This window comes from Lycium barbarum, chromosome 3 (assembly GCF_019175385.1).
Source record: "Lycium barbarum isolate Lr01 chromosome 3, ASM1917538v2, whole genome shotgun sequence".
Lineage (NCBI taxonomy): Eukaryota > Viridiplantae > Streptophyta > Magnoliopsida > Solanales > Solanaceae > Lycium > Lycium barbarum.
The window spans coordinates 488,047-515,867 of NC_083339.1; the positions used below are offsets into that span (position 1 = coordinate 488,047).

The following is a 27,821-nucleotide window of genomic DNA, read 5'->3' on the forward strand; positions in this document are numbered from 1 at the left end:
ATGGGGTCAATTATATCCTTCTGTCTAATTGTTGTCACGTGGCATCATCCCAACACTTCAAAATTATTTTACCCTCAAATAATTTTTTACTCACTAAAATAACTCAATCCGACCCGAATTTTTTTTTCCAGCAAAAATAAGATAAATTTATACCTTGTATCAAACATGGTACAAAAATTAGTGCTGGGATATCCCAGCTTATACCTTCTACCAAACGACCCTTAGGAGTTAGTAGATTTCTCAATTCATGTGCCCAAACTTAAAACCTCAATTATTTTGGACCGGAGGGAGTAAATAGGAAAACCCAAAAAGGCCAAAAGAGCGGGGAAATTAAAAGGCAAAATGAGTTGAGGGAGTAGGATATTAAGGTAGTCCCCTATGCACACAATACTACAACTTAGCTACTAGTAGTACTCTAGGAGATAGACCAATAGATTACACCTCTGTGCTAATGGATAATAAACCAAAGTACCAACCAACACTCTGATATAAAGAAAAAGTGAACAAAGAAGAAAAATAAAGCTTCAATCTTTAATCCACTTTTCCTATTCTGATTGTTTTCTTCTCATTTTTTTTCCATGGAAGCCACTGCTTCTTTCTCCTCTACAATGGCTTCTCACCATTTTTTTCCACTTTCTAAATCCACCTTTTCAACTTCCAAACTTCACACCACTTGTTGTACTTCTTCATGGACTGGTTCTGTTAATTCTCTTTCATTTTCCTCAAGAAATTCATTTACTGTAAGACCCTTTTCAGTATTATTTAGTTTTCTTTCTTTATTTTCTTCAGTTCTTTGAAAAAGATTCAATTTTTATGCTATTTTCTCTGTTTTTCCTCAAGAAACTCATTTACTGTAAGACCCTTTTTGGTGTTTGTTAGTTTTCTTGTTTTATGTTGTTTTGTTTTTTGCAGTTTTTTTTTTTTTTAAAGATTCACTTTTTATGTAGAGGGATACATGGAGGGTGATCAATTCCCAGAATGTGGTTACTTTAAGAAGAGATAAGTGTGGTGTTATTAGAGCTGAGATGTTTGGACAGCTGACTAGTGGACTTGAAACAGCTTGGAACAAGCTCAAAGGAGAAGGTACACACTATAATACAAATACTTTTTTTTTTTTTTTTAATATGAACTGATTTTATTAAAACTTTGAGGTAGGTATATACTCAATATGGAGGGGATGTGATTTTGTTTTGAAAGGGAGTTGAGAATTGATCTTTTGGATAAGGGAGATAGTTCAAACTATGTCTCAAGAACAATGTTTTCTGGTTTTCCATATTCAGGTCTCAGGATACTTTCTTAAGATAGGAGTGAACTAAGAGTTCTTTAAAATGTGCCATGTAGGCATACAATGATCATACTAATTTTGCTGAATGAGTTCAGTAAGACATACAAAAACCCTCCTGGAATCTGTCATGAGTTTGTTGAAACGGCATATCTTTAAGTGAAAGAGTAATCTATGAAATTGCCTATGTGTTTGAGATTTGTTGAACAAATGTCGGTCATTGGGTTCTATTTAACAGATATATACTTCTCCTGTTTAGTGCCATACGTTATTGCTTAATACTATAATATACTAATTGGAAAGTGTTTAATTTGGTAAAAACCTGAGTTCCTACCTTATCCAAAGATAAACGGAGAGAGTATTCGTGTTCCTAACATTTATTCTTATTTTCTATATCCCCAATACATTTTTGAGGATTAAGTTCTCATTGCCTCGCTACTGAATATGTGGTTATATATAATGATGAACTGGCTGTTGTTTGAATTCCTTGTGCTTCAGAGGTTTTGACGAAGGAAAACATTGTGGAACCTATGAGAGACATCAGGCGGGCTCTTTTAGAAGCTGATGTATGTTGCTTTCTATTTTAGCAGCTAATATTTTATACATCAAATTTTCCTCTCATTTAACTTTAATTGGCAGGTTAGTCTCCCTGTTGTCAGAAGGTTCGTTCAATCTGTTAGTGAACAAGCTGTTGGAACTGGCTTGATTCGTGGAGTAAAACCAGATCAGCAACTGGTTAAAGTATGTATTATCAGACTGATAATCTTGAATAATAAGCAGAAGATAAGCTTTTTTTTTTTTTTTTTTTGATGAAGTAATTTCATTTCTGGCATCAAGCGGATGCATAGTAGTTACAAAAGTAGAGTAGCAAAAGGAACTTATCATCTCCAGTACATGTCTAGTTAAGAGCTAAGGAGTTGATAAAGTTCATAAAGGTAACAGGGGAATCTATTGGGGACAAGTAAACCCAACTATGCAAAAACATAAGCATTTAGCTTTTAAAGACCGGAAGGAAGTTGATATTCCATCAAAGCATCTCCTATTTCTTTCATTCCAGATGCTCCAAAAAATAGCAGCAGTTATCATCTTCCAGATTCTCTTGATGGTGCTATCAACTTTCCAGCACATGACTCAATTGAGTCCAAAAAGTGTAAAAAACATATTCCCTAACTCTGTTGCCACTGGACAGTGTATGAAAAGGTGGTTGTGTGATTCTGCTACCTTCAAACACATATAGCACCTATTTGCCAGAACTTCCTTCTGGCTAAGATTATCTTGAGTCAAGTATGCTTCATGTAGTGCTGTCCAGCTGAAACAACTAATTTTAGGAGGTAATTTGACTTTCCAAATTAGCTTCCAAGGCCAATGAGTTGTGATTGCATTCTGAGGGCCGAGAAGTTTATGTGCAACCTTAACTGAAAATTCCCCCTTCCTCCTATCCCCCCATTTTAGCTGGTCTAGCACAAGGTTGTTGATTGTGGCATTGTGAAGTGCCGCTAAAAGTTTGATCAGTTTTTCCATCTCCCAGTCCTGAATGTTCCTTTTTAGGTTGAGGTTCCATGTGTTTCTATCTCTGTGTTGGTGAATTGTAGCATCTGGTTCATTGGCTATCTGAAAAATGTTGGGGTATGCAACCTTAAGAGGGGTGTTGCCCAACCACTTATCTCTCCAAAAATTGATGTGGTGGCCATTCCCTACTACCATGTGTTTGTGCTGAGAGAACACCTCCCATAGTTTGCTTATGCTCTTCCGGCAACCAACCCCATAAGGTTCGTTTGAGACTTTAGAACACCAGTGGTTCAAGGCTCCATGGTTGGCAATAATGACATCCTTCCATAGGCACTGATCCTCCTGAGTGTATCTCCATAGCCACTTCATTAGTAAGCATTTGTTGTGTAGTGCAAGGTCTCTGATGCCCAGGCCTCCCTGATCCTTTGGCAGCAAGACCTTATCCCACTTGACCAAATGAAATTTGTGAGTGGTGGTGTTGTTCTCTTTCCAGAGAAAGTTCCTTCTAATTTTGTCCAGCTGTCCCAATGCCTTACTGGTGATGGGATGGAGTGACATACTATAGGTTGTTATGCTGTCCAGTACACTGTTGATTAGTGTTAGTCTGCCACCCATTGAAAGGTATTGCATCTGCCAAGAAGCAAGCCTCTTTTCAAACTTCTCTATGACTCCACTCCAAATGCCTTCTGCCTTGAATTTAGCCCCCAGTGGTATCCTTCTGCCTTGAATTTAGCCCCTAGTGGTGTACCCAAGTATGTGGTACGAAAAGTTCCAGTACTACAACCCAATATGCTTGCCAGTTCTTCAATGTTCAGCACCGCATTAACAGGGTTGATTACACTTTTGAGCATGCTAACGTGAAGCCCTGAGACTGCTTCAAAGATAAGCAATGTGAGATTCAGATACCGTCTTGGAACAATTTAGCATATTTGATTTCTGGAGTATTGTTTAATTGTGACTCTTTCTTTTTACTTTTGTTTTAATCAGTTCTTTCTCCTTATTGTTGCGTCCCATTAATGCAATAGGAACATGTAAATCCAGTGCATTGGCTAGCATATTTAGTTTGGGCTTGTGACTATGCTGCATCCCTTCCGTTGTTATTTTTTTTTCCCTTTTTGGAAAATGGGCTATCAGCTCGAGCTGAAAATTTATGTCTGTCATTAATTGGTGTAGATTGTAAGTGATGAGCTTGTGAAGCTGATGGGTGGAGAGGTCTCTGAACTGGTTTTTGCTAAATCTGCACCCACCGTAATACTATTGGCTGGTCTACAAGGTGTTGGGAAGACAACTGTCAGCGCAAAGTTAGCTTTATATCTCAAAAAGCAGGTGTGCTATCAGGAATTCCACCCTCCACCTTCTATTATCCCTTCCTCCCATTCCCCCGCTCTTGATCTCATGCTCTTCATTTATTTATATAGTCATACAAACTGCCTTGACTCCCCCTTTCTAGTATTTTTAACACTTGACTGGTATTGTGGCTTGGTATTCAGGGAAAGAGTTGCATGCTGATTGCTGGAGACGTGTACAGACCTGCTGCTATTGACCAACTTGTCATTTTGGGCAAACAGGTAACACATGTCACTTTGGAAGCATTAAGTCAAGGCGGATGCTCCTTTGTCCAAGGACACCGCTTCTGAGGAAATATTTACTAAATATACATATAAACAATATGCAATATAAAGACTAGTTATGTATGATATGACATGGCATTAGTTGACAGAAAGTGCTTCCTGGCCTGCTTATTAAGCATTCATTTAAATAATTGAGGTTCGTGATCCGAAACCTACATATATGGATTTGGAAATATTAAAGCATTTCTGTTAAAAAGTAGAGGTTGGACCGTTGGAGAGAGTTGAACCATTGACCTCCTTTGCGATAAAAATTTACTCAACCAGTGGGCAAAAGCTCATTTCAACACAACTATAGTGATAATAATGATTTCAGTCATCTGAACATGAATAATTTCAGCATAAGTTTTTTATGTTTTATCATCTGTTCACTTCTTTATATGTTGAGGGCGCTTATGAAAAATCATGTCTACGCCACTAATTAAGCGTGCATTTCCATTTTGGTTTGAAATGGTATCTTTGCTCTTCTAGCATGAAGAATAAGTGTTTATACTCAAGTTTCTTTATTCTTATGTATACTGATAAGCGGGGAACAGGTTGATGTACCTGTTTATGCAGCAGGAACGGATGTAAAACCTGCAGAGATAGCCCGGCAAGGCTTACAAGAGGCCAAAAGGAAGAATGTAGATGTAGTCATAATGGATACAGCTGGAAGACTTCAGGTTATATTCTATTAGTTTCCGGATTCCGAGCTAGCTTATTCTAGTGGTTCCTATTATAACTCTTTCTTTCTTCTTGTAGATAGATAAAGCTATGATGGATGAATTAAAAGATGTGAAACGTGTACTAAACCCCACAGAAGTTTTGCTTGTTGTGGATGCAATGACTGGCCAAGAAGCTGCAGGTACTCTTACACTCGTTAAATATGCAAAAGAAGTTAACAACCGTTGAATGTCAAGATTTCCGTGATAGAATCTCAAAAACTTACTTTAAAAAGCTTTATTGAAATGAAAGTAGCGGCACTACATCAAACTTATCTATGCCACTGGTGGTTGTACTGAACTTTTACCTTAAATACAAATATTCATCAGCCCTTCTTAATTCTAGGATCTGAAATGGTCTTGCTACTAGGGAGATATCATTATCTTTGTCACTGTCATATTTTGAATCTAAAATGATAACATTCATCAGCTTCATGGATTCTTGTGGTGTTTAGCCTCGGAGAGAAATGGTATTTTGCATAACAATAGCATGTCTTTTCACAAATTTTCTTTCTATGTGGCTTTTGTCATGCTTTTTGGACTGTTACGTCCATTGAATCAAATCAACAACACGGGCTCGCGTATCTTTATGCTCTATGATTGGGGACATCTTTTTCTTCCTAACCATGCACATTCGTGTATATAGAAGTGCTGTGCCTTGTTATGCATATGATCGATTTGTTTCACCTTTTTTTTGTGCTCCGGGTACTAATCATCTGGTATGAATATGAACATTCCTTAACCATCCAGGCCATCCTCCTGTTTATCCACCTAAGATTTCTTAGACATGTGGTGAGCAAAATATTTGTTGTTGATGTAACATGGGCACCTAGTATTACTGTTTTTCATCATATGAGCATGGCAATTATTCCCGGCATATATGATAATTAATTCTTTCCTCTATTGGATCTGTAGGAATATCAAATGTTTTGCATATATTTCCTCGGCATACTTCTCCTGTACTTTTGCTTCTTTACCCTATAGATAATACTTCATAGGCCATGCCTTTCAGGTTAACAATCATTTCATGATGAAAATGGAAAATTCCAGTTTTTTCCTCTTATCATTTACTCTGATGAAATGGCAGCGCTGGTCACAACATTCAATCTCGAAATTGGAATTACTGGTGCCATTTTGACAAAGCTAGACGGGGATTCCAGAGGTGGAGCAGCTTTGAGTGTCAAGGAGGTGGGTTCATTTTTGCTTAAACTTCTCTCATGATTAGCAAAAATCAAGACATATATTTTGTAAATTAGAACAGCATAGAAAAAGGAAAGTAATGATGGAGCTAGATGATTGCTTTTCACTTCTTTGAAAAGGGAACTTTCCATAGTACAATAACTAAAATGTATAAGAATGTTTGGACACAAACTTCTGATTTCTTCTTTGTTCAACATGTCTAAAGTATTACTCCCTCAGTCCCACATTATTTGTTACTTCAGCTCTTTTCACGTCCATTAAGAAAAACATTAAGTACTATGTATACATTACCTAATAACCCTTATTTAATACAAGTAGATTAATCTTCCTCGTTAATACTTGCTCAATTAAGGGTGAAGTTGGAAAAAGTTGATTAATCTTGCCTTGGTTTCCTAAAGTGATAATTAATGCGGGACAATCTGTTTTTGCTGAGGTGACAAATAATGTGGGAAGAACTGGTTTACTTTCCTCAGGGTGTAAACTGAACGGAATAGAATTGAAGCCAATAGGCAATTGATGATATATGTATAAGTGATTCTGTTGGGTTAAACTTTAAAATTTATCATTTGTTATAGACAAAAAGAAAAAAATGATGGATTTTCTTTTAACAAGTTTTTCATTTTGAAGTGAATTCTGATTTTACATCACACTTACATGTTCACTACCACAGGTATCAGGAAAGCCAATTAAGCTCGTAGGAAGGGGTGAACGTATGGAGGACCTTGAACCTTTTTACCCTGACCGCATGGCTGGACGTATTCTAGGGATGGGAGATGTTCTGTCATTTGTCGAGAAAGCCCAAGAAGTTGTAAGTGGCAAACTAGTACTTCTGCTCTTATTGTTTTTTATACTATGATTCAACTAGTTTCGTTGACTCCTTACAAATGATTTTAGATGAAGCAAGAAGATGCTGAAGATTTGCAGAAGAAGATCATGAGTGCAAAATTTGATTTCAATGACCTCCTGAAGCAAACTCGTGCAGTTGCACAGATGGGTTCCATGTCCCGTGTTATTGGAATGATTCCTGGCATGGGAAAGGTAATATACCTCGTTCTTCTAAAATCTATCACTTCATTTCTGTGTGATAAATATTGTATGGTGTAACATGTTATAGCAGTTGTTGTGCATATGTTAACTTGCTAGAAATGTAACAACCGATTCCAGGTCACACCTTTTAGTGGCTATTTTCCTATCTTCGTACTTTAATAGCTGGACTGATTCCCATCATAAACAGGTTACTCCTGCACAAATTCGTGAGGCAGAGAAGAGCGTAAAGATAATGGAGTCAATGATAGAAGTCATGACACCAGGTTATTTATCTTACTGAAAAAGTTTCTAATAATGCCATCTTGCTAGATTTGATATAAATATACTAGTCCTGCTTGCTCTCGCTTCACTGTGGCTTTTTAGTGTTCGAACAAGGTTTCTATGAAGGACGTGTTGCTAAGTTTAACATGACTATATACTAGTTCTGCTCGCTCAATCCATTGTATTTCGTCTTTTTCTCAGAGGAGAGGGATAAACCAGAATTGTTAGCAGAATCCCCTGCTAGAAGGAAACGTATTGCTCAAGAGTCTGGGAAAACGGAGCAGCAGGTAAAATTCAGTGTTTTACTGATGTTAAGGATGGCATAAAAAATTAAAAGTTCTATTTGGAGAATGTTCAGTACTCATTGCATGCTTGCTAATATCGGTTGACTGCAATCTGTAGGTGAGTCAACTTGTTGCTCAACTTTTTCAAATGCGTGTACGTATGAAGAATTTGATGGGCGTTATGGAAGGTGGTTCCCTTCCTTCACTGAGTAATCTAGAGGAGGCACTAAAGCCTGAACAGAAGGTGCTTTTCTTTTCTACATTTTTGGCTGAATTACTTGTTAATTATTAGTGTCCGAACTACATAGCTTAAAAACTATCACGTACTTTTGGATTTGCACTTTTGTCATCTTATTGTTTTATTAGCTCTAACTTAAATGGTTTTGGATTGTATCTCGTTTCCTTCTACTCCAGGCTCCTCCCGGTACTGCAAGGAGAAAGCGAAGGTCAGAGCCAAGGAAGCAATTTGCAGACTCGGGATCAGCTAGACCTAGTCCTCGTGGTTTCGGGGCGAAGAACTAAATATATAAGACTAATATGTCAATCAAATATTTGAAGGGAGCATCTTTGACTAGCTATTTTACGAGTACTCACTAGAAAACAGCGTCTAAATACAATTTTCCAGCAAGAGAATTGTGAGCACTCTTTCATTTGATGAAGGCAGATCAAAAAGGAAAATGATCAGCTAGGAAATAGAAGTTCTTGACAAGATTATAGTACATTCTGTGTACTCTCAACTATTTAACTATTGCCTTCCTGCTGTATCTACAATTCTTGATTTCTTCACATACCAATCTGTAATCTTGGAAATTTGTTTGTTTTCCCTAGTCCTTTAAATTTTGTACCCAGGGATTTTCTACTCATATTGTTTTGATGGTTAAAAGGGGAGGGAAGCCTTGGAGCAACGGTAAAAGCTTTGTGCGACCTATAAGTCACGGGTTCGAGCTGTGGAAGCAGCTACTAATGCTTGCATTAGGGTATGTTGTCTACATCACACCCCTTGAGGTGCAGCCCTTCCCCGGACCTTGCTAACACAGGCTGCTCTATGTGTCGGGCTAGCATTGTTTTGATGGTTAAAAGTCTAATGGTATGTGTGGAGACAAGGAAATTATGAGAGTTTGGTGCAGCAGGTGGTATTGTGGTGGGAAAATTGACAGTGGAACAAAATATGGCGGTAAAGGTCTATAAAAAATAATGGTAAAAATTTCACGGCGAGGCCTATTTGGACATTACCATTTAAGCAGTAGGCATTTACCCGAAGAAAAAAAAAAAGCAGTAGTGGTTTAAATTTTGTGCACAAATAACCAGTAAGAAGCTTGAATACAAACTTACGATAAAATTGCTCCTCCTTAGCTTTTCCTCATCCTTCAAAAGCTTTGCTCCATGTTGGTTAAGAAAGATTTATGTTTCAATTATTTATATTGTTAAAATTGAGGTATCATCGATGAAATAGATGAAGTACCATGGGTGAAATGAAATGAATAATTAACAAAGTTCATTACGAGTTTGAATAACTTTAGACAAAAATGTTTGAAGTTCGGGATTACAAGCCAAACTTCTGATAAAACTATGTGAAGTTTGGGACTACCAAGTCAAACTTCAAGCTAAAGTTACAACAAAGATGTATAAAGTTTGGGATTGCCTAGCCAAACTTTAGACAAAAGGCTACCCAACCAAACTTCTGACAAAAATATTTGAAGTTTGGGACTGCCAAACCAAAAATTCAAACATTTTGTCCGAAGTTTGAGATTTTCATGCCAAACTTTAAATAAAAATGTCTAAAGTTTAGGACTGACCAAGACAAATTTCAGACAAGTTTAGGTGAATAAGTAGGAAAAAAATAAAGGAATGGTAAAATTGTCATTTGTAGAATGTTGAGTTGGTATAGTCAGTTTTTTTATAGTAAATCTAATCTACATTTTTTGAGGCAGTTGAAGCAAAGAATAAAAAGTAGTTGAGATCCTCTATTGATGGTAGCATTTCAAGGAATGTCATCCATGTGTTAGGTAACCTATTCTTTTTTATCCTACTTTTGGAAGCAAAATCTCATATTTCTGTATTTTAATATAACCTTTCACAATTACATAAACAAAGTGAAGTGAAGAACAAAAGTGAAAAAAAGAGGTCATTCAAAGTTAAAGATTTTGGATAAAAGAAAATGGCAAGTGGAGGTGAAAGTTTCCCAGCAGTGGATGCTGAAAAAGAGTTGAAGCCACAGAAGGATTTTCAAGTTGATCCAGTATCATCACAAGTTGCTTCCTCAATTGAAAAAGATGTAATGATTTCTCATTTCTTTATGTTTATAATCGTAGTATCTGGGTCAGGTTGCGCGCACCTTGATTAATTTTACTGGATACTTGCTACCTCCCACTAACGCAAGCATCGGGTAACTTTGTCTACCAAAACTTGGATATATGAGAAGAAATCACCTAGTCTTTTGCCTCCGTTATGATTTAAACCTGAAACCTGATGGTTCTCAACCCACCACTTCATTGACCACTAGGTTCTCATTTCCCTTAATGATCTACAAAGTAACATGCATTTTTAACATACTAGAGGTAATAACGAATAACTTAAGATTGAAATAGTAGTTAACTTTTTCCTTTTTGGGTTTTTGATCCGGTATTCGGTATCTGTAGTCATTCCGATTAATTTGAATTTGTGCCGTGTAAGGCCCATTTAAGAGGAATGACACCCTACAAGATTCAATCTATACCAATGTCGAACCCGAGACCTCTAATTAAAAGTGAATGTGGCATCCCGCCACAACCCTGAGTGGTCAGTAGTAGTTAATTTACTGATATTAGATGTGATTTACAATTATGAAATAGTATGAAATTGAGAATATATTAGCTCACCGGCCATAACTTACTAGCATCCCACTTGAAATAGAAAAGCTTGACATAACAAGACTTTGCATGCATGAGAAAAATTAAACCATGGTAATGTCACATTTTCTTGAATAAAATGATTTTTACATAGTTATGACAATACATAAACAGACCCTCAAACTTGGTAACAATTGGCAAGTAAGCCCTCCAACTTGGGTGTGTACAAGTAGCTAGGCACTTCAATTTGTCTCCACTTTGTCAGTTGAATACTCCAATTTACAAAATGATCATGCATGTAGACACCTCCAAAATTTATGTGTCACGTTAATGCCACACCAACATTTGTGTTTATGTGTTCAACTTTATACAAGTTGAGGTGCCTACTTGTGCACATCCAAAATTAAAGAACATACTTGCTAATTAAGGTCAAGTTTGAGAACTTGTCTACGTATTATGTCTTTTTTTTTTCTTATTGAGAAAATAATTTTAATGCAGGCGAAGGAAAAATTGGAGAAAATGAAAAGAGAAAAAGATAGAAAGGATGCATTACAAAACTTCAAGACTGCTATGATTATCTCAGGAGTTGTTGTTGCTGTTGTTGGTGCTGCTTTTGCCATTACCAAGAAGCTCAAGGAGAGATCAAATTAGCACTTATTTTCTCATGAAACTTATTTATTTATATTTTTGCATTTTTAATACTCACCCATTCATAAATATCGAAATTTTGCGAATTTTTATTTATGTTTTAGGTTTTATAGTTAAGAGGTATTTTGATAAAATTGTCCTTGGATATGTGTATGAGGATGATTTTATGTCATCTTGAGAGGTGTATACATTTGAATTGAGACGTTTAAGATCTCAATGAATTGTTGAGTTTTATATTCCTAAAGCTATTTCAATTTCCTATTTCTAAAGCTAGTTTGATCTATGTGAATTTAGGTACAACTTATGAATTTAGTTACAACTTACACATATTTAACCTTTAATTAATTAAATTTACATTTTCAATTCAGTTTTTCGTGAATCTTCAAATTTTGATGCATTATACACTAGTTACTCACTTAATTATTCATGTGTTATGCCAAATTTATATTGTCACTTCATATTTGAGAGTAATACAACAATAACAACACATCCAGTGTAATTCCACAAGTGGGGACTGTAGAGGATAGAGTGTACGCAGACCTTACTCCTACCTTTGGGAGGTAGAGAGATTGTTTCTGATAGACCATGGGCTCAAGAAAAAAGCATGTCAGAAAAGGAAATTTCACGAGTGAAGAAACCATGGCATGATACTATAGAAAGCATAACAAGCATAAAAGATAAATACAATTATTAGATAATAAGCAAAGAGAAAATGAGGGGGGTGGGGTGAATAAAGTAACGACGAGATCACACCAAATCGGTCATTATATAAAATTGAAATAGGACTTTTCATCGTTGCACACGATAGATTTACGATATGATACATAAGTACTAATAATCAAATTGAACATTGTATTTAAACTAACAACACAATACAATTCAATAGTATCAACCATCCAAACAAGTAAGGTTAACTGTTTAGTTAAGAATGAGTATTTAGTTAGTCTCTCTTTAATCCATATATTTAGATCCAGAATACTCATTGTCTCAACCAAAAAAAAGGGCTATTTACTTAGATATTTCGAGCAAAGAAAAATTATCCATACTATTTAATGAAGTAACGGAAGATGCAGAAGTTACAAAAGAGGTCGTGTTAGCTCCAACATAAGTGACTATGCTAGGACTAGGGAGCTAACAAAGTCTAAAATTTGATCAGCCCAATTTACCGGGCTTAAGTTGCTCAAGCTAAATAAGTCACACAAAAATCTAGCTTTTAGGAAGTGTTTTGGAGTCGAAATCCCATCAAAGCGTCTGCAATTCCTTTCTGTCCAAACGCACCACAAATACTTGGAGGGACATCCAGATCTTCTTCATAGCTTTACGAAACTCTTCATAAGCACCAGCATTCATATGTGTCTTTAATTGTGTGTGGCATGACCCAAGCGAGTCCAAGAATAGAATAGAACATGTTTATAAGGTCAACAACTACCGTTCAGTGCAGATGACTGATACTTTATAAATCTTGGAGACGCATGTAACATCTGTTGACAAATTGAACATTTCTTTGTCCTGAGTGATGAGTCAAACATGCTTCATTGAGGGTTGTCCAGCTGAACTTTCTATGCTCTTTGAAAAGGCAAAACAGTAGTAGATATTCATAAACTTAAGGTGTCAGGTGGCTGCTCATACAGTCTAGTTTTAAAGAGAATACCTCTCAAAAAGGGTACGTCATTCAAAAAATGTAGTCAGATGCGTGTCGGATCTTCCAAAAGTAGTACGTTTTTTGAGGATCCAACATAGCTTCTAACAATCAAAACCTCTTTAAACCATATTGTACCGGTAAGGAGAACTTGGTTTGGGTTTGAAATCAAGAAATGTCACAACAACATGCGAAGAAGTTCTTGGACACTTTAAAACCTCCTCTGATGCCTCTTCTGATATGTCAGCATTGTCAGCCCAAACAATTATTAGTTTTTCCAATACCTGTGCATTCTTCAGGAAAAACCTTAGTAGCTCCATCTCATTTTCTTCATACATGAAATCAGTCAACTTAATCAACTTTAGATGAGATTCCAAACACACAATGCCTTCACTAGGGTCATGCATCTTCCGGTTCTTATCCCAGTCAAAATTCTCATGAGAAAACAAATTAAGAATCTCTAAATTAGGAGAATACTTGAGCAATAGCATCATGACTTGCATCCAGGATTCATCAATTCCCACTGTCAATTTTAAGGACTTGAGGTTATAAAACGTGACTGGAAAGTTTCTTACTTCACGAGATACACTATGCAGACCTGAAATGGAATTGATGCATAATTTCAAAGCTGATGTAGAAGGAACATTCTTGATCATCTTATGGACAAGCCTGCCAAGTTCTTCTACTGGGCCACACGGATTAACAAAGACAATGTGAACAACTTCTATAGAGAAGAGATTCTCTAGAACTATATCCTTTGCAATTGGAGCACCATATTTCAAGACCTTGAGATTCGGGCAAGAAATTTTGACATTACAATTTCTGTAAATTTCTCCATCTTTAACATCAGATTTTATAGCCACATAAACCAAAGACGTCGAAGCAATATCAAGCACAGTCATAGTTTCAAGAATACACTCTTCCAGTATCAATTTTTCTAGAACAGGACATTTTGAGAACAGGCAACTCGTCAAGTGCTCATTTGATAACTCAACTTCCTCAAGATGAAGCAATTTGAGCTGGGAAAATCCCATATGATTAGGCAGCTTAAGTATCGCCCCATCAAGCCGTAATTTCAAAACTCGTAAAGACTCACTAATCGCAACACAATATGGCAACTCAAATGTCTCAGCAGGATCAAACCTTAACACAAGTTCTTGAACATTTCGACGTGTTGCAACACGAATCCAACGGAAAATAGCCCCCTCATCAAAAAGATTGCCACAACAGAGCTTAAAGCAAACAAGATTTTCCACGCATTGGGTAATTAAGATCCAATTGATAAAATCATTGAATGTCTTAACCATTTCGCAGTCCTTAGGCCGATTAATCCGTTCATTACCAAAGCGAAAAATATCGAAATACAAGTAAGGCATTGTACTCCATATATAGTTCCATCTTTTAGACAAAATGCTTAAGTGAACCACATCAAAAATATCTAGACATGCAAGTATATTATGGAGTATATCATCTGGCAAATAGCTTATTCTATCAATCCCTTCACTTGTACCTAATAACTTGGGGTTTTTTGATGATTTTTCCATCAAATCATTCATTTTTTAACAATTACCAGTTTTACAGAAAATGAGAGCATGCATGCAGATCTTGTGGGTTTGTTTAAAACTAAGTCACGGGTAAAACTTAATATAAGGAGATATTATCGCCAGATGTTGAAGCGGTACAACTTGATATCTTCAAACCTTTTTATGTGATATTGACTTATTATTTTTATTTAAAAGTTAGTAATTAAGTTTCTGATATGAACTTATAATATTCTGTATTCATTTTTATAACATTTCGATTTGTAGAAAGTTAAGGTTTATTAAGAGAATTTTTTTTTTTTTTTTTATTTTGATATCAAGTCGATATATTCTTATTCCTCTTTCTATTTTCCCCTTTCTCCGAAATTCATTTTTTTTTTCTTTTCAACATACAGTTTTATGCTTATTAGGATGTTAATTTTAATTTTAGTGCATAAAAAATTCTTTTCCTTGGCAGAAATAAATGTATAAAACTAAATGTAGACATTAATGTGTATATCTCCATGTATTATCTACAATAATTTTGTTTTTATTTTTCATTATTACAATTGAATTAGTGGCCAACCCAAACTTTAGTAAGCTGCACATGTGCTTTATAATTTAGCTCAATCCACTCCTCTCATATATACTAGCAACACATGCCCGTGCGATGCACGGGCCGAACATGTCTATTCGCTTTAATTAGCCAGTCTTTAAGATTTATATTTTGGAAATAACTTTTAAAAACATTCTAATTGTTATTATATATACAAAATGTATTTTATGTACTATCACTTTAGTTGTAATTAAAAGTTTTTGAGATGGAAAGAGTCGGACCTTTTTATCATTATCATGACAATGAAAGTTGTTCATTGATGTAAACGAAAATTAGTAAGAATATGAGGGAAAATAAATTTTTTCTTTTAAATTCTTCAATATTTTATATGTATACCGACATAACTGTTCAGATCCAAAAATAAGAACCATTTTGTTGTATATATTGGATTAAAATATTTTTATTAAATTAATATTAATTGTTACAAAGAAATCAAAATTAGAAAGATATATGTTATATCATTAATCACCAAATTTTAATTTTGAAATGAAAATATAAAGTAATACATTTTATAAATGTGAAGAAATAATAATCAGAGACTACAAAAGAGAGTAAATAAGTAAAGTATTGACAATGAAGGAAAACGGGGATAAATGTCACTCCCTCCCTTTACTTTTACTTGTCGACGTTAACATATCAAGGAAAAAAATCACGGAAAAAAAAATCTTCTTCTTATTTTACCTCTCACATTAATTATTCATTTTTAAATCATTTTCTGAGGCTATTGAGACTATATACCAATAAATATGGATATTATGATAAAATATATACTTTATTTATTAATTTTCAAAGAACGTGAAAAGTCAAAAGAGAACAAGTTATGTGTAGGAGCATTAAAATAACTTTTGGTACAAATTTGCATTGCTATTGTTCGTCCTCTCTTCACATTTAAAGTGTTGACAAAGAAGAAAAACGGGAATAATAGAAATAGAAAAGAAGATAAAAAAATGTTTTTCCCTCAAATTTTTATGAAAAATATTTTCTCCTATTTTGAGGAAAATAAAAAAATATTTTCCAAGATCTTAAGTGCAACCAAACAAGAGAAAATAGAAAAACATTTTCTTGAGGAGCAACTGCCATGTAATAAGGGGAGCAACTGCCACGTAAGCGCGCAAATTACCTTCTACTAATTGTGTAGTTTACAATGGAAAATGTTTCTAATTCACCTGAAACAGCCGTATCACGCCCCTTCGCGCCCCATCACCACCACAAACTCACCATCCCCTGCCAATTAACCAAACCAATTACTAATATCATCCTTAATTCCCCTATTTCCACCTCCGCCTTAACAATCAAATCATCATCCACACGTCTTTATATAAAACATAAAATTGGACTTCCTATAAAAATTGTAATTTAAAATGGTGAAAGTAATTTCATAATCTTTAATATAAATTTTTGCTCAGTTATTATAATTAAGAGCACTTATCTCGAATGTTAAATGGAGGGTAAAACTTCTCCATTTGGAATATTTAAGGCTTCAAGCTTAAAATTGACCCCTTTTTTTTCTTTCTTATTTTGAAGGTACCGTTAGTAGAAATGATATTTTAAAGCTATTTGGCTAGTTGCTGCCTGCAGGGGCATGTTTTAGCCAAACAACATAATAGTGGGGATAAAGTTGATTAATTTCAAATAATTCAGGGAGTTTTTTAATCATGTTCGCTTAAAAACATGAATCTTAAGAGCTAATTATTATTTGATTATATTTATATATGTAAATTATACGTATAAATATAATTTCTGTAAAATTATTCCTAAATTGAGAAAATTCTCGTCTGTTGATTAAATTTTGGAAAAACAAATTAATCACACTCAAGTGTTACACCAATCAAATAAATACAAGATATATTTTTATAATTTAATTATGATTAAGTTATACTACTTTTATAAGTAACTTTTGTGTTTAAATTAAAATTATTTAAAGATATAAACATGATGGAATACATATATAGACACTTAAATTTAACATTTATAATGGATCGAACACTCTAACTTTTAAAAGGATTATTATCTAGATCCCTCAACTCATCTCTATTATGTGAGTTGAAATAACAATACCTTCAAAATTTATATGTCACGTAAGTATAAGGTCTACTGGACACAATGGTGACAAGATATGCATTTTTAAAATTGAAACAATTAGTTGCCAATTGAGAAAATTGAGATATTTAAATGTGTATTTTCAAAGTTAGAGTGCTTAGTTATCAATTGAGAAAGTTAAGGTGTCTATCCATATATTATAGCGGCGAATTACCTTCCAACTGTTAAATTTCCACCGGAAAATGTCTCTAATTCATCCAAAACCACCGTGTTACCGCCATTCGCCGCCCTATCGCCACCGCAAACTCACCGTCCCCTGCCACGTCACCAAACCAATAAAATCATCATCCACACGCGCCACCTTAACAATAAAATTATCATCCACTTTATCCACACGCGCCGACTTAACTTTATCCACACGCGCCGCCGCCACGAACTCCGGCAACAAATTGGTATCTCCGTTGACCTCTTTGACTCCACTTAAACCATATCTCCTCTCAGAATGGCAACCAATTCTATACGGATGGCTATGCAGTGCAATATCAGTTTACTCTCTTTCCAAAATTGTTCCCAAATTGGGAAAGTTCTCGTCTCTAATGAATCCTTTGGATATTGTGAAGCTCAGACAAGAGTGTTTGGTTTTAGGAGGTTCGTCTTTCGTTAAACTCCTTGTACTTATTCTAATTTATGTGACATTTTTCGCTTTTCGAGTTAATTTGATGTTTGGTAAAATTTCTAAAATCAGTTTATTTTGAAGAGAGCTGCTAAACGGGCAATTTGCAGGATTGCCCTTCAGTGGGGTGGTCTTTAATTTTTGTCCCTCAAAATGGTGGTCTTTAACTTTTGCCCTTCAGGCAGAATTTCATTGTTGCGAGCCTTAAAGGCAGAATTTGCATATGTTTTTTTTTTTTTTTTATTGAGCTGGGGTTCGAACCTAGAAACTGAGGGTATTAGGCGAAGGGCAAAACTTAAAGACCACCAATTTGAATGGCAAAAATTAAAGACCACCCCAAATGAAGGACAATCCGTGCAAAAAAAAAGTATCAGCACCGCGTGGGAAACAACAAAAATAGACCCTTGTAGAAAAAAAGAGTGAAAGTAGAATAGACAACAAGAAACTTAATTGTGCATACAGGCATGCCAAACTACCACACCAATTTGGCCCAAATTTGGCCACACCTATGAAAAGACCATCATAACCTTTACATGTACAATTTTGAATTAATATGAACTTTAGAAGGGAAGGATATTAAGTATAAATTATTAAATTTGTCTTAGATACCCATGCAAATTTACTGTGCTACCCTCATTTGGCTCATTGTGACCAAAATCGGTGTGGCAGAAAGACCTTTCCGTTATTTTGAAATGTGTTCTTTTCAAAAAGTACTTTTGGTGGAAAAGCAGTTTGTGTTTTTAGTTTTTAAATTGGGAAAATTCTCGCTTTTAATGAATCCATTGGATGCTGTGAAGCTCAGAGAAGAGTGTTTGGTTTTAGGAGGTTTGTTTTTCGTTTTACTCGATGGTACTTATTCATTTTTGGTCAAATTACACTCTACGAGGGTATTTGGAATTGCATTGGCTTATTTTAAGTGTTTTTTGGCTTTTAAGTTCGTTTTCTACTTTTTGTATGCTTAAGAGTGTTTTTTAGGCCAAAAAGTACAAAAATAAGATAAAAGTCGAAAGTTGGATATTCCCAACTTATGGCTTTTAGCTTATATAAGCTATTCTTAAAAAGCCAATCCAAACATTCTCTATGTCTACTTGGAAAAAATATTTACGTGCTTTAGCCCTTATTTTGAGTTTGTTAGCCGGTTTAGCCCATATTTCTGTATAAATACCTTTTATACACTTTTATACGGGGCTAATACATTATGTATAATGCTTTCCCCAGGTTTAATGTTGTATAATATTGTATAAACTGAAAATATGGCTACGTGGCATAATATTTTATGTTGGGCTGTATACTATTGATAATTTCCCTTCGTTTTTTGCTTCTATATATTGATAACTCGGAAAAGGGCCAAAAATGCTACTAACGTATCGAAAATGGTTCATAAATACCCTCCGTTTTACCATCCATGGTAAAATCTGAGACTGTAAATTGCTGCTTGTGTGTAATATTTATAATATTAATTATAAATATTAAGTAGGCGTTTGTCCATAGAAACCAAATATTTTTCACTTTACTTGGAAATTTTGAAGTTGGAGTTAGAAGATAGAGTTGTGTTTGGTTATAGTTTTTGCAAAGAATATTTGGTTGTTTTGATGTACTGAAATTGAAAAAAAGTGAAAGCCAGGTTTTAGGTGTTCATGGCCAAAATTTTCAAATAAAGTGGAAAAAAGAATTCAGAAAAAAGTGAATAATACTCATGGCCAAAGGGGCCCTTAATTATCTGCAGGTTTGTTTTTCGTTCGACTCGTTGGGAATTATCTGCAGCAAGTGTTTCTATGGGAAGCTGCGTTGAATTGTGTCTACAAGATGAGGGTTCGTGTTTTCCGTAAGGTTCTGCAGAGAGATTTAGGGTATTTTGAGGGAGAAAGTGGGATAGCTGCTGGAGATGTTGCGTATAGGATTACTGCTGAAGCTTCTGATGTTGCTGATACTGTTTATTCTATCTTGAATGTGAGTTGAACTGTGTGAACTGCATTATTATCTAAAAAGTTTAAATGGTTATAACTTAGGCATAACACATAGATAGACACCTCAACTTGGCCTCAACTGGCAACTAAACACTCCAACTTTGAGAATGCACATCTAGACAAATCAACTTGTTCTGCTGTGTCTCATGGACATCGATGCTGATGTGGCACATAAATTTTGGAGGTGCCTAGATGATCATTTTCTAAGTTGGATTGTTCAACTGACACAATGGAGACGAGTTGAGGTGTCCAGATATGCATTCTCAAAGTTGGAGTGTTTAGTTGCCAATTGAGGCGAAGTTAAGGTGTATGTCTATGTATTGTGCCTATAACTTATAAGGGGACACTTATATTGATTTGTTGTGCTTGCTACCACCCTGTCACGATTACTCCCTTGGATCAAGCGTGTGAGCTATTTGTTTTGATGGGTGTTATCATACATAGGATTTGAACCTGTCTTTGAACCCATTGACCACTAGAATAGACTAGACCTTTCCTTATTCAAGAGGATTCAACAGTTTATATATAACCAAAAAATCGTTTTTGCCGTATTTGCCTGGTATAATTTTCCTGCGAAGTGGATTCAATTGAACCCCATTGCTTGAACCTAGCTTCGTGGTGGCCATGAGATATATACCCTGATAAATATTTATATTTTGCAAATGTCCTTCACTTGTAGTCATATTCTTTTTGTTGGACTAAGCACATAGAAATATTTTCTTATTCCTGGATCAAGCATGTGAAATATTTGTTGTGATGGGTGGAATGTCATAGATAGGATTTGAACCTGCGACCAAAAGCATTATCTGAATTCCATGAACCACTACACTAGACTAGAATCTTCCCTTAAGCTTTAACAGCTTATATATAACCCAAAAAAATCGTTTCCCCCCTATTTACATTGTATAATATTCTAGCAAAGGGTATTCAAGTGAACTCCCTCTGTTGACCCTAGCTTTGCCCCTGGTGGCCATGAGATCTAAACTTGGATATTTATTTATGTTTGCAAATGTCCCTTACTTGTGGTGTGATTCTTTTTGTTGGACTAAGCACATATAAAGATTTTCTTTTGATGAGTGTTCATTGGACTCAAGACTTGTGAGTGCTATTCGTACCATGTTGCACGATATGAATTATTTCATGAAAATTTTAAGTTGTTAGGGAATGAACACTTTTAATTTTATGTCTTCAACAAACCCCATCACTTATCTTTCTAAATCTTATGCTTTGTTATTTACAGACGATTGTACCAAGTAGTCTTCAATTATCAGCAATGGCAATTCAGATGTTGGTCATCAACCCTGTTCTATCATTACTTTCCGCCTTGGTGACAAAAGATGCATTAGTTCTTTCCTTCTATTATTATGAATTATTTATGAACGTCTGATGAGTTTATATTGAAACTTGACGGGTGTTATTTAAGGTGATTCCATTGATGGGTTTTGTGATTGGTTACTTGGGCGAAAAACTTCGTGATGTATCGAACAAGGCACATCTTGCTGTCGCTTCTCTCTCTTCCTATCTGAACGAGGTAAGTGTTTTTGGTTATGATTTCATTTTCTCAAGCATATGTATGAATCTATCAACTGGCTGTGATCCAAAACTAGTTGGTTTGTCCATATGAATTCTGTGTATCCATTGCGTTATTCGTGGCCATTTCATCCCAATATGAAAGTTTTCATCTAAGCGCAATAGCTTCTTAGTGGTATACCTTTGGTTTCCAAAATGTAGGTATGCTCAGGGGCATTCCAACACAGAGAGAAAACTTTTTCCGCCTTCTCCCCTTTTTCCAACTTCTTTTGTTCTATGTTATACTCTTCCTTATATACAAAGAATCAAGCTTTCGACGCCTACTGAAGGCAAATTACTTCTCATTACAGATCCTCCCGTCAATTCTTTTTGTGAAGGCAAACAATGCCGAGTCCTGTGAAGGCAAGAAGTTCCAGTCACTTGCTTTTGCTGACCTATCTGCGACAATGGGAAAGAAGAAGTTGAAGGCTTTTATTCCTCAGTTGATTCAGGCATTATATTTTGGTGTCTTATTCACATTTAGCGCTGGCACGCTGCTATTTTCAAAAGGTTCATTTGATGGCTCTGCCATGGTTTCTTTTGTAACGTCCCTGGTTCTGTTGATCTCCCCAGTCCAGGTAATGCTTCAACTATTGGAAGGATTATGTTTCTGTAAGTTCATTTGTTTGGAATTCTGATTTGTCTCCGATCTTTGGAATAAGATAATTAGTCCATGTACTTAGTCTTAAAAAAGTAAAAATATCCCATGTACATAACTCACTCCTAACTAATACTTTTCCTGATTAACTTCGACAAATTTCAAGAATTCAAATTTGAAGTTGATATGATGTTTTTTGCTTAAACCAACTGTTAAATGACTAGTCAAATTGGCTAAAAGACAAAGGAAGCAAGGACCAATTAGTTAAAATTATCCACGTTTTAGAATAAATATAGAGAATTTTATGTGGGAGTCTAGGACCCCGTACAATTGCTTCTTTTTTTGGGGCATTGGGATGATAATCAAGCAGCACAACGTTCAAGTAGAATTAACCATAAGATAACTTTACCTTATGAATTGTTGATTTATAAGTACCAAAGTATACAGGTACTGAACTAAACGATGTAGAACAAAGTTAGTCAGGAGATCGTCTTCGCATCAGAAGACATCCATTAGAATCTTTGAATTATGCTGTGAATAAGTTAAAGCTTTCCTTTAAGAGAAGAAGCTTTTCTCGAGAGTGAGGCTTCATAAATTTGATTAGCTTCATAAATTTGATTAACTTCTCTATCCCATTTAAATTGGAAGTGACTTTACCTTTATGTTTCACTTTCTTCTTTTGACTGTCTGTTGCTGTTCTACTACTTATTCAGCTAGACTTCTCTCATGCTGCTTCATGTTGTTATAATGGCTCAGCATGTGGAGCAGTCTTAGCTTTCAATCTGAATCTAAGAGTTGCGCAGGATGTGGGAAAAGCATACAACGAACTAAAACAAGGAGAGCCAGCAATTCAGCGCTTATTTAATTTGACAAGGTTTGAACCTGAGGTAAATATATAACTTGTTTATTTCTAAGGAAATGCTCGTGATTTCTTTTCCTAGGTGTGATGGTCCTACGCTAGCTATGACTTTGATAATGGCATGTAGGATGGGGAGCAGCAGAATTAGAATTAGGTTTCCTCCTTCAGTTAGGAGACAGAATAACTTATCCTTGTACCTTGGACCTCTGAAACAAGAAAATACACGCTGTCAGATTTAAGAGTTAAATACTTACAACTGCTACCGTTGATGTGATTATTGCAAGCCAGATAATCTTCATCTTTTACTCATATTATGCATTAATTGCTGAAATAAAAAAATTGCTCTCCAATAGCCACCAAATCAATTCTATCTATTTTTCATTCTCTTAGAATTTTGAAAACTCCTACTTATTAGGTGGTTGTTTTACACTTTGCTTCTTTCATCCTCTACTTTGTATGATGACTGATCTTTCCTAACATAAAATTTATTAGTTCTTTCACTGTAAGTTACTTTTATATTGAACATCCTTGCAATTAGTATTGGTATTATAACTTTTAGAATCACGCATTTGAGTGTGCCTGAATATCTACTAAATATCTACTATGTATAAATGTACAGGAAATTGTGAACCCAGATGCTGTTGACTTAGATTGTGTTGCTGGAGAAGTAAAATTCTCTAATGTCTCTTTTAGATATGGAGACAATGGACCTCTTGTATTGAAAAACATGGACATGCATATTAAATCGGGAGAAATAGTTGCCCTGTGTGGACCATCAGGAGGAGGGAAAACGACTCTTGTAAAACTCCTCCTTCGCTTATATGATCCTTTACAAGGTCAGCAGTTTTGTCATCACAACAACACAGTCTGGAATTCTCTTTAGCACCTGATCCTCAATAATGAATACGAAAGTCATCCCTGCTGTAGCATGACAAGGTTTACTTCCTCACTGACAGGCTCCATTCTGATTGATGGTTTGGATATTAGAGGCATACGAATCGAGAGTTTGAGGAGAAATATTGGTCTGGTCTCTCAAGATACAGTAAGTCCAAGCCTCTTTCCCTCTTCACAACCATGATATGATGAGTTCTTTTAATTATTTCCACATATTGCTAATCCTTTATTTGTGGTTAGTTGCTATAGTGTTCAAGACTTTTGATGCTTACATTTCACTGTTGAATAGCAGATGGAGTAGTCGTGTTAAATTCTCTTCATTTTCTTTTGATAATGTGCAATTATATTTGGTGGAGTAGGGGGTTGGGAATGGAGATTCATTAGCTGGTACTAGTTTAAAAACCTGATTTCTTAGCTTGATCCTCCTGTTTCATTCCATGTTGTTGAGCTTTTCACCTATAAAAAACTGCCATGTTGTGGAGAACTAAGCTACATGGTTTTTCACCAGAATCACCTGGCAGTACTGGGATAAGCAGATGATTGATATCCTCGTTGTGGATGGCAAGAATTGGAGACTCGAATTTGTTGTTAGAGACAATAGAGGTTCGATGATCAGGTTGTTGCTAAAACTGAGGTTTTTACACTGCAAGGATCTAGCCAAAGGAAAGGAATTTTAGACAAGTCGTCTAAAGATTCTCCGAAGAAACAGTTCTCCGTGGCTTGTTGAACCGAAGTTGAATTATATACTGGAAACTTTTCAAATGAGGGGATTGTTTCCTCTTCTTAGCTTTGGTCCTTGATTTTGCTCTAATATTGTTTCCATGTTTTCTTCTTTGTATCCAGAAACATTAAGAAAATTTTCCGCATTAAGTTTAGAAAATTTTATTAGCAAAGGTACTACGGTGTTAGAAGAGTCGTTCTGATTGATATGCAGCCAAAGGCAGTTCCAGATCTTATACTCCCCCCCCCCTCCTCCTTTTTTTTCTTTTTTCGTTTTTCGGTTCTTGCCTTCTGTGTGTTTCAGTGTGATTGAAGGATCAGCTACTTATTAGCCAACTAGGCATAGCTCGAGAAGCTGGCTTACAAAGTGCTTTCAGGTTTCTAAGGCATTCACAATGTTTCTTTGGAACTAATCGGCATTGCCTAGGATTACCTATGTTTCCTATGATTTCAAACTTTTACATTTCAGTTTAAAATACCCGGCCCTGATGGTGCGTCGATATTGCTTTATCTAGAAGTTAGTTAAAACATTTAATTCGTTAAAAGTAGACTCTATAGAAAAGAGCTTGCATCTTGTTGAACCAACTGCCTGCTTTTCACACTTTTGGGCTGATACTCTGCATAATCTAGAGCTAACGCCTATTGTAAACAATACCTTTAATTCCATGCTACCAAGGTCAGCTAAAGTGGAAAAGAGGACTGCACGGCTGAATTGTTTTCTACTTTTTTCTTAATTTTATCAGACATTATTTTCTGGAACTGTTGCCGAGAACATTGGATATAGGGATAGAATGACTGGTATTGATATGGAGAGAGTGAAGCTTGCTGCGAGAACTGCAAGTGCAGAAGAATTTGTTGAAGCGCTTCCTCTTAGTTATGAGACAAATGTTGGACCTAGGGGCTCGATTTTCAGTGGAGGGCAGAAGCAAAGGTATGATACTTTTCCCACCAATACACTTTGATTTTCTGAATTTTTTTATACAGCTCTCTCATGCACAATCAATCAGTAGTTTGCTTTACATTGTTAGAAAAACTTTCCCCTCTCGAGAGATTACTAGTCAAATGAAGGGAGTAATAGAATCTCACAGCAAGAAAGTTCTGTCAATCCAAAAATGATAGAAAGAGAATTAGATCTATCTCGACAAGTCCCTGATTCTCGGGTTTGACTGTAGGTCTTTCTCTACAATTGATTCTTCTACACAAGTTAATGTTTTCCAAATTCATTTTGGATCCCCTTTTTGGTACTTGAGCTTCTTGGTTTTCATCAATTTTAGTGGACCATTCTTGTGGATCCTGGCTGTGTTTGAATTCAGCCTCTAATTAGATCTTTAAGGAAGGATTCTTTATTTTCTCAAGGGATAGGTCTTTAGGCAATGCTATAGAACCTGAGATCTAATGCTCCCTCTTACCGAAAGACTTACTGCAATTGCAAATATAGGGTTTGTAAAAGCTGAGTGGATCTAGGAAATTCTCTCATTCCTTTTTATCATTTTCATCTCAGAATAGCTATTGCTCGGGCACTCTATCAGAATCCGTCTATTCTGATTTTGGATGAAGCTACTTCAGCATTAGACAGCAAGTCCGAGCTGTTGGTGAGACAAGCTCTGCAGCGCCTGATGCAAAATCGTACTGTAAGTAAAAGAAGCTTCTATAGTTTTGTTTACAGTTCAGTACCATGGCTTCTCAACCTCTCCTCTGTCCCTCGTCGTAATTATTTCACAAGACAAGTTCAGGTCCTCTCTGTTAACAATGATAAAGCTTATGGACTAGAAATAAATACAAAAACACGAATACCTATTTTGGTAAAGCATGTTCCTCTCACACTAGATGAGTGATGAAGACATAGGTTAACAGTCTCCACAAGATAGAGAACCTTGCAATACAGCTGGAAGTGGTATAAATGGCTTTTAATTCCTCCTTTCTGTATAATTTTGTGAGCGTTAATAAACGTTCCTTCCCTTTACTCCCAAACAAGGAAACTAGATCTTCCCTCTCCTCTTTCCACTAGGCCAAACCTAGAGTGAATTCCCAATTGTCCTTTACTAGTCAGCCAGTTCTCAGCTGACTGCTGATGGAGTTGGATACTGTAGCTCCACTTGTAGCATTTACTTATGGGCTTCAACTGCTTGAGTTCTTGGCATGCTAGATAGCTTGAGATTTGAGAATGCTACCTCCACCAAGAGCCTGTAATTCGGGTGTGACCTAGTGATCAATGAAGTGGGAGGACAACCAATGAGGTTTCTGGTTCAAATCCCAGCGGAGTCAAAAAAACATTAGGTGATTTCTTCCCATCTGTCTATGCCTTGGTGGATAGAGTTGTGCAGTACCTGTGTTGATTGGAGGTAGCAGTTACACTGGTGTTGTTACATACGTGCACGGGATGTGAGAAATTGACTTTGTTGGCTATAGAACAGTCTTAAGCCATTTTGATTTGAAGTTCGCTAAATAATAGTAACACATTTTATTGCCAAGAATAATTGATGATACCCTTCACAAATCACAACATGTCTTTTGTTCAGGACAGTTCTAATTGTTGTGTAAATCTTTACATGCAGGTACTAGTAATTGCGCACCGCTTGGAAACAGTTCTAATGGCTGAACGAGTTTTCCTTTTACAGGATGGGTACTTGCGGGAGGTTCCTCGCTCCTCTCTTTTGGATGGTCAAAATGGCTCACTGGCATCGATGACTTTAACAATATGATGTTTATCTGAAGCTGAAGGTCTGCTTCTTGGAAATGAATATACATTGGTTGCTGAAGTGTGGAAGTGTCCTACACCTTCCTTATTCTTTCAATGTAAGCAGCTCGTTGCATCGAATGTCCACTTTCTTGGCTACATCCACGAGCTTCATAAACCACCAACTACTAACCTCGCCTGTTTGAGTTCATAGAGCGATATATTTGATAGTCTGTAAGGAGCTATTTGTGCCACATTTGCTGAAGTGGATACTAAAGAATTTTAGTGCTTCTACATATATTATTTGTTTCTAGTTTATTTCTGTTTCACATGCCAAAAGTGTAAATTGCTTGTACGTACGATGTATATATCCCCGAACAAAGTGATGTATATGAATGTATAATTTTACGACAATAGAAACAGCAATAGAGGGCAATACCATAGGTTTTATTTGCTACGGTCACGCTTTCAAAGTTTAAAAATGTTTTGTTGTAGAATAAAGTGGTACAGAATGGTGGTTCCCATTCTTCTGATTGTGTAGCAAATGAGTTATACTTGCAAAGATTTTTTAAAAAGGGAAGCAATGGCCTCAAAAGCGACTGTTTGAGAAAATCAAATTCCTAATTTTAAGCCCAGCAATAAAATCCTTAGTCATGGTCCA

At 35.8% G+C, this 27,821-nt stretch overlaps 4 protein-coding genes across 9 annotated transcripts; 3 read left to right on the plus strand and 1 right to left on the minus strand.

Annotated features, from left to right (window-relative positions):
• The first annotated feature begins 421 nt into the window (after nt 1–421).
• Nucleotides 422–8,775, plus strand: LOC132629821 (signal recognition particle subunit SRP54, chloroplastic). Its single transcript, XM_060345193.1, has 15 exons — nt 422–740; nt 948–1,083; nt 1,781–1,848; nt 1,922–2,023; nt 3,965–4,117; nt 4,282–4,359; nt 4,956–5,081; nt 5,161–5,263; nt 6,208–6,308; nt 6,991–7,128; nt 7,215–7,358; nt 7,555–7,630; nt 7,830–7,915; nt 8,031–8,156; nt 8,327–8,775. Exons 1-15 carry the CDS (start codon nt 579–581, stop codon nt 8,432–8,434), a joined length of 1,707 nt encoding a protein of 568 aa, XP_060201176.1. The 5' UTR covers nt 422–578; the 3' UTR covers nt 8,435–8,775.
• Nucleotides 8,776–9,992: 1,217 nt separating this feature from the next.
• Nucleotides 9,993–11,665, plus strand: LOC132633618 (uncharacterized). The gene is made up of 2 exons (XM_060350151.1): nt 9,993–10,187; nt 11,239–11,665. Exons 1-2 carry the CDS (start codon nt 10,071–10,073, stop codon nt 11,389–11,391), a joined length of 270 nt encoding a protein of 89 aa, XP_060206134.1. The 5' UTR covers nt 9,993–10,070; the 3' UTR covers nt 11,392–11,665.
• Nucleotides 11,666–12,407: 742 nt separating this feature from the next.
• Nucleotides 12,408–17,550, minus strand: LOC132629823 (putative FBD-associated F-box protein At3g50710). Its single transcript, XM_060345200.1, has 2 exons — nt 17,418–17,550; nt 12,408–16,387 (listed from the first exon to the last, which is right to left on the minus strand). Exon 2 carries the CDS (start codon nt 14,581–14,583, stop codon nt 13,150–13,152), a length of 1,434 nt encoding a protein of 477 aa, XP_060201183.1. The 5' UTR covers nt 14,584–16,387; nt 17,418–17,550; the 3' UTR covers nt 12,408–13,149.
• LOC132629822 (ABC transporter B family member 29, chloroplastic) lies at nt 17,306–27,610 on the plus strand. 6 transcript variants are annotated; one of them, XM_060345195.1, is made up of 11 exons: nt 17,306–17,851; nt 19,603–19,826; nt 21,084–21,170; nt 21,267–21,374; nt 21,724–21,990; nt 22,724–22,897; nt 23,489–23,705; nt 23,826–23,911; nt 25,227–25,414; nt 25,985–26,114; nt 27,102–27,610. In XM_060345195.1, the coding sequence occupies exons 1-11, from the start codon at nt 17,446–17,448 to the stop codon at nt 27,183–27,185; spliced, it is 1,971 nt and encodes a 656-aa protein (XP_060201178.1). In that variant the 5' UTR covers nt 17,306–17,445; the 3' UTR covers nt 27,186–27,610. The 6 variants fall into 6 exon arrangements, 5 of the variants coding, with proteins under 5 accessions (XP_060201178.1, XP_060201182.1, XP_060201177.1 ...); XM_060345194.1 differs by having other exon boundaries at nt 17,308–17,851; nt 27,039–27,610; XM_060345197.1 differs by having other exon boundaries at nt 17,309–17,851; nt 22,814–22,897; nt 27,039–27,610.
• The last annotated feature ends 211 nt before the right edge of the window (nt 27,611–27,821 follow it).